Below are 16,070 nucleotides of genomic sequence, written 5' to 3'. Positions count from 1 at the left end.
GCAATGCATATTTTTTTCAAGTAGTGCAATTCAACAGGCTTTTTATTTCAAAAACATTTGGCATTATTTTACTTCCATAAAAAAGAGATGATAATAATATTGCCAGCCGTTCTAGGCTATTGTTTAGCTTAAAACACTGTACGATTTAAGATAATCACTGCCATTGGGAGAAAATATTTTTTATAGACGTTTCTTCTAGCCAAGGGAATTTTTAGTCTACGTCCAGATGGGAGCAATTCAAAAGTAGAGTGAAGAGGGTGTGTATTATCTTTAAAAATCGCAATTGCCATTTTTTCCATAAAATGATCAAACAAGCCCTGAAGTGGCTGTTGTTTGTGTCCAATAATCTTATTTGCTTGATTAATTATTTGTGAGAGTTTGTTCTTTTGTTTTAATGTTATATTGCCATACCATGAAACAATATTATACGTGAGAATACTCTCAATCATTGATCGATATAACATGGTTAGAGTCTGCGAGCTACAATCTAAAAAATGCTGGGTTGTTTTAACCCAATTTTGGGTAAAATATGGACAAACCCAAACGTTGGATCAAAAATGCAATTAAAAAATGTAACCCAATGGCTGGGTTTGTCCATATTTGACCCAAAATTGGGTTAAAACAACCCAGCATTTTTTTCCAGTTTTTTTCCATCAATTCGTGTTTTCACTGTTACACGATAGAGGGCGCTGTTACGCATCTCCTGAAGGACTACTGAAGCTCCGGATCCAAACACAATTGGAGAAAATGATCTGCATAAACCAGAAGGAGCTGATAAGATGTGTATGCACAATTAAGCTAACATGATCATCAAACATTCAACAGCAAATCAAAACTGCCAAATGATACTGAGTGAACTGTTGAACCCAGGAAGAGCTAACGACTGTGAAGCTTTGTTAAAGGACTTGATCTATGTTTTGATCATCGTTCTGACATTAAAGTGTTGATACAAAAGAAGCTAGAATAAAAAAAGCAGAGCCTCTGTTCTTTCTTTTGATATATTGACTGCTTACATATTCATACAACAAAATATTTCGGAGGCCATGAAAGTTTTGTGAATATGATCAAAAAAGCTGGGAACTTAAAACTAAAACACTGGCAGGAAAAGTTAGTTGCAATGCATTCTGGGATTGAAGGAAACAAAATTTGGTTAAAGCAGGGAGCCTTAGCAATACGAGTATGGAAGAGACTTGGTGTTGGGAGTGCATTAAAATTCAGTTTTGGTAGGCAGCTCAATATGTTTGGGAACAGAGCAAGTAAGTGTGTTTATGTCAGTATCGACAAAGTAAAATTATGTGTACAAGACCTCTTTTATATATTACAGTTTTAATGTTGTGATGCAAAAATGTTGAATAATGTAATGTAATATATACTGTATATATACTGTATACTGTATGTATAAACATATACACACACACACAAACCAGTTGAATATAATGTATAATTCAACTGGTTTGTGGATGTTGCTAACTAATTAGTCTAGTGGATTGAACAGGGTCTTTGGGAGAGTATCTGCAATGTGTATTTTGCTGTAAAGTTGTACAAAATCCCCCAAATACAAATATTTCTAGAAGAATTGAATTTGTGCTGGCAGCATTCACGCGATGCTGGGGAATTCACACTCCAGACCTCCCTCTGCGGCGGCTTACAAAGCACAACAATACACACAATCAGTGGTTCACGCAGACTAAAGAAGAGCCTGGTCGCATGGGAACACACACTCCTGCTGGACGATCAGTGTGGGAAGAGATCCGGATGGAAACCGAGGCCGTTTTCTTAAAGAGCAACGTGTGGTTCATTTCACAATTGCTCCTCTGTTCTATTAACATCATGTTTCTATGCACACAAATGCACTATATATACACTATACCACATCATAACATGAGGAATAAATCCACATTCTCCAAAGCTTTATTCTTTATTCAATCACAAAATCGGAACTGACTAATATTGAAATGAGGCCGTACGGTGTGTGTGTGTGTGTGTGTGTGTGTGTGTGTGTGTGTGTGTGTGTGTGTGTGTGTGTGTGTGTGTGTGTGTGTGTGTCCGGTCTGAGCTGTCACAGTTAATCATAGCTCTTCTCTCTTCTCTCCACACCTGACTGAGTGTGTCTTGCTGCTCTCTCGACGGTTTCACCAGCCCACTCGACCCCACCGCCTTGTCAAGGTCAGTCCCTGTACGTCCAGTGTCAAACACAACTTTAACAGAGCGCACACTGTTCTCCACCAACTCACACACCTCCTCTCCTCAGAGATCCGACTATAGTTTCAGAAGAAACAAACTGATGTATGACAAGGCAAGATTCAAGATAAAGTTTTTCACAACTTTTGCAACTCACGTTGCTGGTAAATGAAACGCCAATGTGCTGCGATTCACAGCAAGCCAAACATATTGTGAAAATAGCACAATGTCATTAAGTCATTAAGCATCTCTTTCAGGTTAATTTGAGTTTTGGTCCAAACAAGCAGCCGGTCAAGAACCAGAATTACAATCAGTAGATTCAAAATCTAATTCAAAATCATCATACTGACTATCAGAAGACTCGAGTCAGAATCAGTACTTTCAAAATCAGAAGACTCAAATTCAGGACAATCAGTCATTTCTAAATCAGATTCAAGTCATCAGACTAACGACCAGAAGAATCAAATCATAATCATACTTCAAAATCAGAAGACTGAGGATCAGAAGAATCCAAACAGAATCACTACTTTTATAATCATAATCACAAGATTCAGATTCAGAACAATGACATTAAGTAGATTCCCAATCAGAATCATCTGAGGATGAGGAAAATCTAATCAGAATCAGTACATTAAAAATCATAATCAGAATATTCATAATCGGCTTCAGTAAATTCAGAATCAGATTCTGTATCTCACGGAGTATCTCCGTGCACAATGAAATCTAATCAAACCAAAATTTCACTAAAAATCCCCCCAAATGGTACATTTATTTTCTTCTTTCCTTATTTTTGTTTTGTTTTTAATTCTCCTTTTTAAAATATCTCTCGGATCTGTTTTGCCTCCATTGCAGTGGACCCACCATTGCATAGCTCAACGAGAGTCCGCACATTAGTGCTTGCTGAAAGATTAAGCTTTAAACGCATTAATATTTCCATCAATAATGATTTACCTCATCCATCCGCAATTAATTACAATGTTATTTTTACAAAGTCCACGGATATAACCAGGATCCACGCATGACTAGTGGACAGACACTGAATTTGACAATGCATCCACTTGTTAGTGTATTGTTAGGGCCAACATTGCATCTTGTTAGTGTATTGTTAGGGCCTTATTTTAACAATCTAATGGTCTAAAGCACGGCGCAAGCGCACTTAGGGCGTTCGAATCCACTTTTGCTAGTTTAACCACGGGGAAAATGACCAGCGCTCCCGACGCATGGTCTAAAAGGGATGTCTCTATTCTCTAAATGAGTAATGGGTGTGTTATGGGCGTAACGTGCAATAAACCAATCAGATTCACATCTCCCACTCCCTTTAAAAGCCAGTTGCACTCGCGCCATGGCGGATTCGCTATTTAGACATGAAAATTATAACTGCGTCAGGCTGAAACTAGCAAAAAACACGCATTGCGCCAGGTGTATGACAGGAACACATGCAACGTTGAATTGTCCGGTAACTCACTGGTCCTGAGGGCTGATGGCGTGACCTCGATCTCGCTGCTGGTCTGGTAGGGCTGGAAGGCGGACAGGTTGCTGGAGTTGAGCTCAGTCGTGTTGAAGAGTTCGGGACTCTGGGTTCCCGTGGAGCTGGCGCTGGTGCCGTCACCTCCATGATGAGGATCCTGCTCCTCATACACCACCACCAGCTGAGGGACAGAGACACAATACTGTGTTAATTTTGCTGGTTGATCTATTTGACATAACTATAGGCATATACAAAAAGCTTGCTTAAAAAAAGGCTATCTAAATATCGATGGACATATATCTATCCATCCATCCATGCACCATTAGTTCTTTTAGGCCCTGTTTACGCCTGGTATTAAGATTTGTTTTGGTCGATCGGATCACAAGTGGATGATGCTAAATGCAGGTGTAAAACGTTTTGAGCTTGTCCACTTTTGACCATTTCCAGAGGTTGTCGAAAACGCATTCTACCGGATTGATAGTATAAACGCTCATGTGGTCGAATGTGTTAAAACAGCCACAAAACACCGTCTACTGATCTAATGAGTAACATTATGGGAACGTACCAAGCATAATGTTCTCTCAGCATTCCTGATTTCTAACACACACTTACAGCGTTCGGCTGTACTTGAGACTGTCAGAGCAGAAACTAAAACTGATGCTCTCCGTATGTTTTTCTGTCGTCTCCGGGCGCATTCATAAGTAAATTGTGCAAGCTTATTTTGTCCATTAGATCGAAAGATCGAAAAACATACGTTTACACACCTATAGACACCATCTTCGGAATAAATCAGGACAGAAGTTGTTGAAAGTGGACAAAAGAGACAGATTTAAACTCCAGGTGTAACGGGAATGTGTCTCCCCCGTCTACTTGTGATCCGATCGACCAAAACACACCTTAATACCCGGTGTAAAGAGGGCCATAGATGTATAAACCGGACAAAGCATATAATGAAATAACTGTGTATTAATTTCAGGATTTCTGACCATTTGTCAGAAAGCAGAATAAAACAGTACTACCCTCCCCCCACCACACACACACACACAATTTGTATCTTAAGTTTTGTTCAGATTTACAAGATATGAAAGTCTGCGGTTCAAAAATTGGTTATATAAAAATAAAAACAAACAGCAACAAATCCACATTCATGTCATAGCTCTATACTCCTGCTGCACTGTCTCATTTCTGTCTATTTTTATTTCTCTCATGCAAAATGAAACAACAGAAAGTCTCCAGAGCCGTGAAAGAGCAATAAAATATTCCTCTGGGTCGACTCCTATTCTGAGAGAAAGTGAGAAATTGTGACACACTATAACACATTTGAAAAGACTGCTTTTGAGCACATGCACTGTGGAAAACTGTTCGGACACACACACCCCTGCAATGCTGCAAAAAGGAGAAAATTGCATTGAGGAGGTTAATTCATCTGCTTTTGTCCTGATTTCTGCCGACATTAACGGTTCACACATCCACCGGAATAAACGAAACCAGCAAGTCACATGCGGGCGTCAGACAGGCCGACACAGAGACACTATTGTGTGAAGCAGCGTGAGTCTGTTGATTTGTCAACGATGGCATTCTCTGGTTCGCATTCGGCTATTTACTCCTCGCTACCAAGCAGAACTGTGACCGGAGGGGTTTAGTTACAATTTTTCTACTGTCCTTCTCGTTCATGCTCTGATTTTAATACGGTTTATGATTAGCCTAATTCAAACTGACTTCTCATTTGTTTCTTTGGCCCAATTAAAGCATGTCAAATAAATGCCCTTAAGACGATCCAGGCAGTGCGCTGACAGACTGCTTATCACCATGACCATTACTCGTCTCGCTACAGAGACCGCATTACTGAGGCTCGCTCGCTCGCTTGCAGTTGGAAAGATTGCAGTTTTTGGAGACCAAACAGACTTTAGGAAATAAAGAGAACTAGACATTTTTCAGAGTGTCTATTAACACCGAGTGCAAATACCCCACCTTGTTGGCAAAGGCTATTTACACACCTATATAAACTCTGCAAACCATTGTGTGATTGAGCCAGACACAATTTCAAAAGAAACTCATGTGATAACCGGATCATTGGAGAGTAAGGCTTTAGGTTTTGACGTGACCAAGTTTTTTTCCAAACTCATTCATATCCCTTTTCACCTTTATCAGCTTAATAAAAGAAAATAAGAAAATATTAGCAAAATAAGGGGAGGGCTTTAATAGTGGGGGCAAGTAATGTCCCAATACGCCAGCATCCATTTATGATTTTACTAAATATAATCATACACACTCAATATGTTTTATAATATACTACAAAAAGGTGCAAATCGCACCTAACAACTATTGACACTTAGTGCAAAGAAAATACTGCTATTTTAGTGTAAAGAGCCACTGCCTTTATTTGTAAAGCGTGTTGCTTGTTTGAAAAAGATTAGCAAATTCAAGTGCCTAAAATAGCTGAGAAAATATGATTCTATGAGCCTAATAATAATTAGTAAGTTCTTGACACAAATCTCTTTAGCATCATTGGCTTTCATCCAGTTGTTTTTGACTGACAGGTCTTTGTGTTTAGATGCGTGTCTGTTTGCTAATTGTGTGACTCAATTGCTTTTGCGCACACACTCCTCAACTGGAGAGCTGCCACGCAAACCAGCTCACACTCACTTCAGCCTGCTCTTGTAATCAAACGGGGTATTTGTTTATGAATCGCACAGTATTTATGGGGACTTAAGAGCCCCGTCTTTAGGCCTAAATGCACTGAAGCTCCATGAATAGGCAGTCAACTGCAGTTTTATCTGGCAGCTCCAGCTCTCGGCTGTTTCAAGAGTCCTCACGGGTCAGATCAGTCCTCGCTGGAGGGGAGATAATGACAAAAACACTGCTTTTCAGAGCGTATAAGAAATGACCACAATTTCCATTTCTGCACAGTAGCTTCAGGTGACCATAGGAAGATCCAGATCTATCCTGGTAAAGGTCAGTCCAATCAATGGAGTAAGAGTCAAAGAATCAGTAGTTTCACAACTAGAATCATTTTCAGTAGACGCAAATTCAGAAGAATTGGACACAATTCAAAATCTATAGACTGAGAGTAAGGTTAATAATAATAATATCAGTAGAATCAGAACAATTTTGAAACTAGAATTCAAAATCAGTTGACTGAGAATCAGAAGAAATCTTTTTTGAATTAAATCATTACGTTCAAAATAAGTAAATTGAGAATCTGAATTTCAACTCAGAATCAATAATTAACAATCAGAAGAATCAAAGTGTTCTAAAGATGTAGATTCAGAATCAGATTCTAGTTCACACGAATGCATTCTTTAATCATTGAATCATTAATTAATCATTATTTTATTGGTGTGTACTAATAACTAACACTATATCAGAGATATTGTACATATAAGTGAAGACTGTACACAGGGTTGCATTTTATGTGCAATTGTTGGAACTATTGTTGGAAAACTCACTTAACAGTTAAACCAACACTCATTTTTATTCCTATCAAATACAGCAAAAAGTCCAGCATATGTCTCACATCCATGACAGTCTTCTTTGTCCTTTTAGAGAAAAGCATACACAGAACATAACTTAAAAAAGGACTGAAAGTAAAGCTTGTGTGACCTTCGTAGAAGAACCGCTCCAGTCTGAGGCAAAGAGATTGTGTGGTTTTGAGAAGCGTCCACAGGCCTGTTATCTTAAGTGCACAAATTCTTCAAGGACTGTGTTTGTGCTACAGGCCCAGTTTATTTCTGCTCTATCACAAATTTGCAATACAATACTTGCTTCAATTTTCTTCCTTCATTGTTGTTTGTGTATATGGACATAAGAAGATAAGAATGGACGTGTCCTGCCAGAAACAGAGACTGTTTGTCTGCACTGTTTTGAAATGCTAATGACGGTTACAAATAAACCGGTGACAAATATGGGATGACGGATCAGTGTCGCGTTTTGCTGAGAGACGTTAGTGACAAGAAACCTCAAAAAACCGGAGAAATGCTGAAATTTAAACAAATGCGAGGCAAAAAAATGTGGGGCGACAGCCAATCCCTGTAGGGTGACATCCGTCATAAACAAATCGTGAAAAAGTTTCTGGTGCATTCAGCATTTCAAGCATATTGTTACGTGTTACTATATTTAGTTCAGGATGCTTTCATTCATTAATAAATTAATACATTTAACCCCTTACTGCACACCCCTCATTTTGGCAAGTGGGGCAAAAATGACATGCCCAAAATAAAAAAAGTTGCGGCTCGTAATTCATTCTGAATAGACACATAAACAACATATATTTAGAAAGCTGAGTTCATGTTCAAAACTCACAATTACTATTAATGTGGAGATATATACAAGCTGAAACATGAAAAAATAAGGTGTTAAACTGAAGTCAAACCTACAGTAAGTGTCTTTCATGAATGTCATGAAAGCAACGAGTTTTTGGCATGTTTGCTGGATCCATGCTGGTGGCCATGTCGGGTTTAGTCTAAAGTACACTTCAGTTTTGACGTGTACACATCATATTGTGAAAGAGAACGTAAAATGTCAAAGTATACAACGTTTGATAGCGTGCTTGAACACAGGTGCACAACGAATGTGCACTAGAAAGTTTAATCTTTCTTCAATGTCTGTGCTATTTATCTCCAAACGTTATGACTAATAATAGTGTCTTTGTACACATTCAAACTAGAGTTGCGAATCTCTTCACACAAGCACTCTTCAACATGGCCGTTATTGTTGTTGCTTCTCCAGTAGTGTGTTGTAGTTGTGTGTATACGGGTGTACTGTATATGCGAGCTGAAAAATCTGTGCGCTTACTATGCTGATGATGAAATGTACCTGAGGCACACTGTACGCATTCCCAAGCATACAAGTAAAAACCTAAGTATATTTTGGGCTTTAGTCACACCCAACTCTTCCGCTCATGCATGATGCAGGGTCAAGCACTCATTATCAGAGTGAACAGGAAAAGGAAAACCCAAGGAAAGAAGTGAGGTGAATCTTCCCAACGCCTTTCATGTCTGTCCTCTTTGATCTGGAAGCTTTCACGGTGGGAAGTGCTGGGCGATTACAGCCGGACCCTGATGTGTGGATCTCTTCCATTAACTTTGACAGCCAAGATATCGTGTGATCTGTCTCGGATCGACGTGCACATTGTGATCGGCAACTATAGAATGAATCAGAAGTCGACGTTCATCAGAGATATTGATGTGTAATGGAGACATCTAGACATTTGCATAAGCAGAACACCATCATGTGCTTCAAAAGGCTTTTTTGGAGCCGGATGGTCGTTCAATTGCTATCAAACAAGTCATTTTGACCTTAATGGCTGCAACAGTGAACAAGATAATACTAGATTGGAGCGAGGCATTCCTGAAGCTATGCCTACAATTACGGCACAGGCCTTGAAATGACTCGCCTGGCAGCTCTGAACGCCAATTTCCTCCGAGCAAACCCTGCTGAGGATTAATAAAGTTTTATTCCTCATCAAATTCTCACCTCCAAACTACATTTCAATAGGAGCATGACAAGTATTTAAAGACTGAACCATGAAAGTGGACCGACCAACCCTCTGGCGGCGGTATCGCACAAACCCAGAGAAAGCTCAAAGTAACTCACCTCAACTTGATTAGTCGTCGTGGCTCAATAGACTGGCTCACGGCGAAACCTCCAATTGGCCGGATAAACGAGTGGTCAAAGTTTTATCAGTTGTCAGGGTTTTTTTTTACTTTGTAAGTGAATCCACAAGGAGCTCAAGGCTGTGGGATTAATGTGAGTGAATCATTTGTGTGAAACCTCTACCAAACTCCTCTGGGCAATAAGGAAAGGAGGGAAAAAACTCATCACCAGCTATAAAAAAAGGAACATTACGGACTAGAAAAATCTGAAGCAAGTGAAATAAAGTAAACAAACAACAAACACGGCAGAAAAGCAGAACCACAACGCATCAAACAGCTTCAATATAACCCAGCGTTCAAGCTTTAGGCCTCTGGCAACTCAAAGGAAGTCAATGTTTTACTAAAACTTTATGGATGAAAGTAAAAATATACTATTTTTGTTCCCATGATGGTAGAAAGAAAAGAGGATTTTTTAAATAAATGATTAAGCACACACCAGTAATGCAATCTGCGTCTTTTCCACATCAGAAACAAGCTTCATATTTGAATGAATGTGCTTTCAAAGCCTCAACAATTGACAAAGAGTAAGTGCAAGCATACTGAGTGTGTGAGGCCAGCTCACGGACAACATTTGGTTACAAACAACAAAACACATCTGCTCGCTAAACAATCGTCCATATCGCATATCCATTTACGCCAGCCTCCTAAACTCAGTCTTATGACAACATCGCCAAGTGCTTCAGACTTGCCAGGGTTTCAAGGGTGGTTAATTTAATGGGCTTCTAATCGAAAATGTTCAATGGGAATTGCAGTTCGGTCCTAATGAAGGGTCATCAAAGAACATATGGTGTGCACTGTTCAGCCAAAACCAGTATGTCAGTTGTTCACAGCAAATTGCAACAGGTTTTAACCAGGCTTTATTTCTGTTATGCAAAATGATCTAAAATCACTCTGCCATTTCTGTTTCTTTCCATTTACCCAGCATTTATTTCACCAATTACGGATTCAACTGGACATTAAGAAAATAACAAAGGATTTTTTTGTAAAGGATGAGAGCTGGCAATATGAACGGGTCAACAAAAGGATCCAGCATTACATTGAGCAGTAAGATTTGATGAAGACAATGAACAGAGGACGGCTGAGGGTTTAAATACACTAGATGACAAGAGACTAATGATAGACAGGTGCAGGTGATTAGTTGACAGAACTATAATAAACTAACAAGACAGCAACGCAAACACAGGAAACAGAGACTAAACCGACAGGAAATGAACAAAGGCACAACAAGACAAAAGTATATCAATATAAGAGAAACAAGGTAATCATGACAATGATGGTATACACAACGTCTGACTCCACAAATGAGTGAAACTGATAGAAATGACACTATATCGTTTATACTACAGTGCGACGGTTCAACACCAAACCCTGAACTACAATCTACTGTGATAAGCTCTTTATAGAATCGATATTGATTCATTAAAACAAAGATATCTATAAAACTAGGAGTTTCATATAAAGTTCAACACGTGCAATGTTTAAAACAATGCTGCATTTGTTCGGTACACATGTATACCGACTCAAAACACACATACTGGTAATTTTTGGTATGAAGACGTTACGATGGATGAGCACTTTATTTCACTGACCAATGAATGAATGAACGAATGAACGAATGAACGAATGAATGAATGAATGAATGAATGAATGAATGAATGAATGAATGAATGAATGAATGAATGAATGAATGAATGAATGAATGAATGAATGAATGAATGAATGTAGTTCACTGGCTAAATCAAAAACACATCACAATTATGCTTATATAATATTTACAACATAATATAATAATAGTATATTCAAACAACACATATTTGCATAGTAGCTTAACGGACATATCATGGTATTACCATTGCCATCATGCGGTCTAAAAACCTTGATACCATCTCGAAACAAAACCATAGTTATATACGGTAAACATGGCGAGGAACATGTCTTATTCACAGATCTAGCATCTCTCTCTTTCTCTACTCTCCAACGCTGAGCATTTGTCATCATTTATTTGCAAGGGCATCCATAAAGGAGTGATATTTCATTTACTTTCCTCCTCTGAAAGGTTACACACCAACTCTTTTCATTTTAGCTCCAGATCTCCACCTCCTTCCATAAATCAAACATCCATCAAACTGCTATCTCACGCCATTTGTCAATGACACCCACAACAAGAAACGAGACGAGAACCCGTCGCCTTTTGTGGAATAACTTCTACTCTTACGCAACGCTCTTAAGTCTCCCAAAGTATAAACTTTACGGTCACACAAAAGTCCTCTCGGTTGAAGGTCTTTGATGCGAGGCCTAGGCCCGTTTCCGTCACGCTTTACTGAACATTTCTCATCACACTTCAGCCTTTGAATATTTCATCGTTTTATCTATCCATTATTCCCGTAGCCCGGGCCTTCCTCGCGCGCGCCCACTGAGTGCTTAGCCCTGTTCTGCTTCTCATTAACAACATCAAATATTCAGACAATAAGTCCAACCCTCTCGCTCCAAATCCCCCTTGTGTCTCACCTTAATACATATTTCAAAAGTGCTGGCACATGGGGAACATTCACTGCGTGCTTGTGCCCGGTAGGGAACCTGCAGATAGGCGCCAAAATTAGCTGGAAACGAGGCAGCAAGATAACGCTTGAAAGCTAAATGGAGCCTAATTTCGATGACAAAACTAGCGTGCGCCTCTTTGAGGTTCAGAAGAAAAACGTCTTTTTTTGGTTGACCTCTATTCACCGAGACACAGATACAGTGAGACAGGTAGTTTCTGCACCTGAAAGTGATGATGAAAAGGAAAATAGAACGAGTTAGCGGAGGAGGTGGGGAAGGCGGCGTGAAAATACACGGCGCAAGCAAAGTTTAAACAGATTAGAGACTCATCCTTTCAAATCCACTTGGCCAAGATTTTTAGCGCTGGCCTTTGAAGTTTCTCTTGAGCTGCGAGAGTCGGGGGAAATGAATTCACTCGCCTCTTTACGCCCGTGTTGCTGCTACCTACACAGTGCTGACAGAATGTAAAAATTCCAATAAGCTTTCCTCCCCTTCTCCACGTTAATGAAATAAACCCCTGGCCATCGGTATTACTCTTTATTCGGCCCAGAAGGGAAGTTCAGATCGGACTCAGCCTTGTTGCTGCTTTTTTGCTGCGATGTGAGGATTCGAGAAAGTCAGGTCAACAAGAGAAAACAATCTTAACACTTACACAGAGCTCATCATGTGATACGGATCATGTTTAGAGAGCTAACCACAGTGATATCTTTTCAAACGAAGAGAAAAGCTGCTCATTTTGTGTAGTTTAGACAAACAATAGCTTACGGTAACTAAGAAAAGAATATAGGGTATTCATACTCATTTAAATAAGTTCTCAGAGAGGTTTGCACTGAAAATGGGTCTAAAAGCAGCACACTGTCAGTAGAGCAACTAAAAAGTCAACACTTCAGAAAAAATAGTCAACCTCAATAATAGTAGCTAGTTTTTGGATGACTAGTAATCTATTGTGACCCATTTCTAGCTATAGTCAAGTAAAACTTTTTTTTCTAAACTATGATAGTTTAACTTTTATACAATTTATACAACATTTTATATACAGCATTACGTGTGTGTGTGTGTGTGTGTGTGTGTGTGTGTGTGTGTGTGTGTGTGTGTGTGTGTGTGTGTGTGTGTTTTGTATAATGGCAAAATCTGAAATGGTAGTCAGCAGGATGGAATATATATATATATATATATATATATATATGTGAGGTACCGAGTGTCACCCCAAGTACTGGGATGTGTAGGCTCACTGGCGTTAGATGGTGGAGGTGGAAAAAGACGCTTACCAGAGCTCAATTGTTCCAAAAAAATAGAATAAAGTTTATTTATATATTTAACTCAAAAGTCAAGAAAACAAAATAAAGAAATAAATTAAAGAAGTACAACGTTTCTAGCTTTCTCCCAAAAATACAGCAAACACTTAGTACATAGCCTTACAGCAAGCTAGTACCTACCCTCACTCTCCTGTAATGCACAATGAGGCCCTCTTAAGTAGGCCAAAGCATCCTGGGCTAATTGGACCATACCAACCATCAGGGTATTATCTTTAGCCTAAGGCCATAAATAAGCTATAAACTAAGTAGAAAATAAACATAATATCAGGTTCTTATGAAATCATCATATCACAAACTACATATATAACATTTCCACCACCTATTCACACCATACGTAAACATACAAGACATTACTACAAACAAACTCCCCTGTGAACCATGCTCTGCACCCTCTGCCGTGGGACGCGGAGAAATACTGCCCCTATAGCGGCGCGCGCATCCGTATACGAGCAGTCGAACCGGCCCGGGAAGCAGGAAATGCGTGAGTGGCAATATGTATGAAGTAAACAGGAATTTTAGACAGAAATAGGGAGTAAAATGGAACATGAACTAGTGGGTACCGCACTATATCATGGAGGTGGTAAAGTATGAAGTCATAAGCAGTGACAAATGAGTTTTTCCTGTTGTGAATCATATTACGGACTAACCGCGCTACATACAAATGAACGCGAATGCGTTAATGGCGCCTTGCCCCGCGACAGCCTTCCCTTAAACACAATTAGCCTGCACAATGTATAATTTCATTTATCAAGGATGTATAGGTGTATGTGCATGTGTACAACAGTCCAGAGTCTCTCCCGCTCTCGCGGGTAACGCCATTCACAGTCACTGCGGGGGTGCGCAACAGTGAGAAGTGAAGTTCACTTTCTCACAATATATATATATATATATATATATATATATATATATATTTAAATATATATATGTACACTCTTGTATGTACAAAAATGTGTGGCAAGTGGGCAAAAAAGGTAATTTTCCACTTATTTTTAGCTTGCAAGGCGACATTATCTTGATCACAAAATGACCTGAATCTGATAAAACCAACTTGGGAAACACAGAAACCATCGAAGTCGATTTTAACTGGATTTTCCGAGAGTGAACAAAAGGAAAACTTGAACTGAATATCTAGGCACAATCGATCCCTGCATGACACGAAAGATATAATCCGAGCGAAGGTTTTTAATAATACGATACTCTGTGTTTACATAAAATGAATTGCTAGCACGAGCGCCAACAGACTCTCACTTAGTCAACTGAACTCTTGTTTATGATACTCTATTGATTCACTCAGTGTCCCGATTTATCATGCTGTCTAAATATAGTTTCCAAAAGCACTTTCAGGTGTCATTCCTGCCAACCGCCTTTAGGAAATAAAATAAATCAAATCAGTTTGCCAACAGCGGGCTCCTCAGTATGCAGTCTCTCATTTCTCCTCTCTTTCTCTTCTTTATTCACATTCAAACCGCAGCGTACACGTCTCTCTTTCACACACGCAGCCTCTATTGCGTGTATTAGCATTCCTGAGTTCAAACGCCGGCATTATAAGAGCCAATACAAAAAAGTGCTCGTCAGAAGATGTGCCCTTCAATCCTTCATTGGATATGCAGAAAATCTGAGAAGAAAGTAATTAAAATCAGCATCTAGGGACGAGGCAGCTGAGGGAGAGACAGAAGATGGAAAGCAGAAGAAAAGCTCAGACGCTCAGGACAGTTACAGAGCTATTCCTCCTCCGAGCGCGTGTGGGCCGAGAGCGGGTCCTTGACATGCAAGCGTGATCATCCGTTCACTCGGCTGACGGACTCTCGGTGTGTGTGTGTGTGTGTGTGTGTGTGTGAGACTCAGATCAGCAGTGAACGAACACCTGTGACAGTTTGACACGGAGTCAGTGTGAACGCATCTCGCCAGCCTCAGTGAACTAGATCTGGAAAACTACTACTTGGTGGACGTCAAAGAGAACAGATCAGGATATAGAAGTCTTGAGACACATTTTAAACCATTCATCCATCCATCCATTCATCCATTCATCCATATATCCATCCATCCATCCATCCATCCATCCATCCATCCATCCATCCATCCATCCATCTGAAATGTCTCTGAAATGATTGCATGACACTTATGTGTTTATCAGGTTATTTGAATGTTTTTCTAAAAAAAAAGTGTTATCAAAATATAAAAAAATAATTAAAACTAAATTAATTAATACAAAAAAAAACATAAAATGATCCCATGATATTTCCAAATCACTAAAAAGTAAAAACTTCTTTGTAACTTAAGTCTCTGACATGTCCATTACTTATAGACATATCAAACGTTTTCCACATGGAAACAGTTCAAAATACCTACAGTATGCATTTACAATTTGAATTAGCACTGGAGTAAAATTCTTGCGCATGAAACAGTTTTCCACAGTGAAAGAGTTCATATATATAACATCACCATCACCCATTATCCTGTCTTCCCGAGACTCTTACATTTAACCTTGAGTGAATGAATAGCACACTTCCCAGTGTCTCTCAGGATTCAAGCACTACATCACACACAGGCTTTGAATCCAATCCTCTCTGAAAGTAATAAGTTCAGGCTGGGATTGAGAACCGGTGTGTCGAGATCTCAATGTTGTCTGTGAAACCGTGAATAGCAGGAACCGAAGAAAGAGAGAGACTTGGTTTCCACACAGAGGCATAAGTGTCCCATCATCTGAGGCTTTCATCCGGGCCGAAGAAAGGGTGAGAATCCATCCGGATGGGTCATTTAGCAATCGAATGACAGGTAAAAGTACGGCCCTGTTAAAGTTATAGTTCAGAGAAATGACAATGAGCCACCACCAGCGTTTGGTATTGCGATGCCGTCACACCTGGAGCAGTGGTTTCATCAGAAGAAGGCCGGCGCGGGTGAAATCAGACAGAC

At 39.5% G+C, this 16,070-nt stretch overlaps 1 protein-coding gene across 1 annotated transcript in view; it reads right to left on the bottom strand.

The window, feature by feature from the left end:
• LOC306993027 (partitioning defective 3 homolog) overlaps positions 1-16,070 on the bottom strand; it is a gene marked incomplete at its 5' end in the record, with an annotated part of 169,959 nt that overhangs the window by 147,150 nt on the left and 6,739 nt on the right. The window contains one exon of the mRNA XM_079602458.1: positions 3,647-3,830. Coding sequence (XP_079458584.1) covers positions 3,647-3,830 — 184 coding nt within the window. The remainder of the gene's footprint in view (positions 1-3,646; positions 3,831-16,070) is intronic.

Source organism: Phoxinus phoxinus (assembly GCF_949152265.1).
Source record: "Phoxinus phoxinus genome assembly, chromosome: 24".
In the NCBI taxonomy this organism is placed as follows: domain Eukaryota; kingdom Metazoa; phylum Chordata; class Actinopteri; order Cypriniformes; family Leuciscidae; genus Phoxinus; species Phoxinus phoxinus.
Note: the sequence above shows the minus strand (reverse complement) of the source record. Positions and strands in the feature narration are given on the sequence as shown.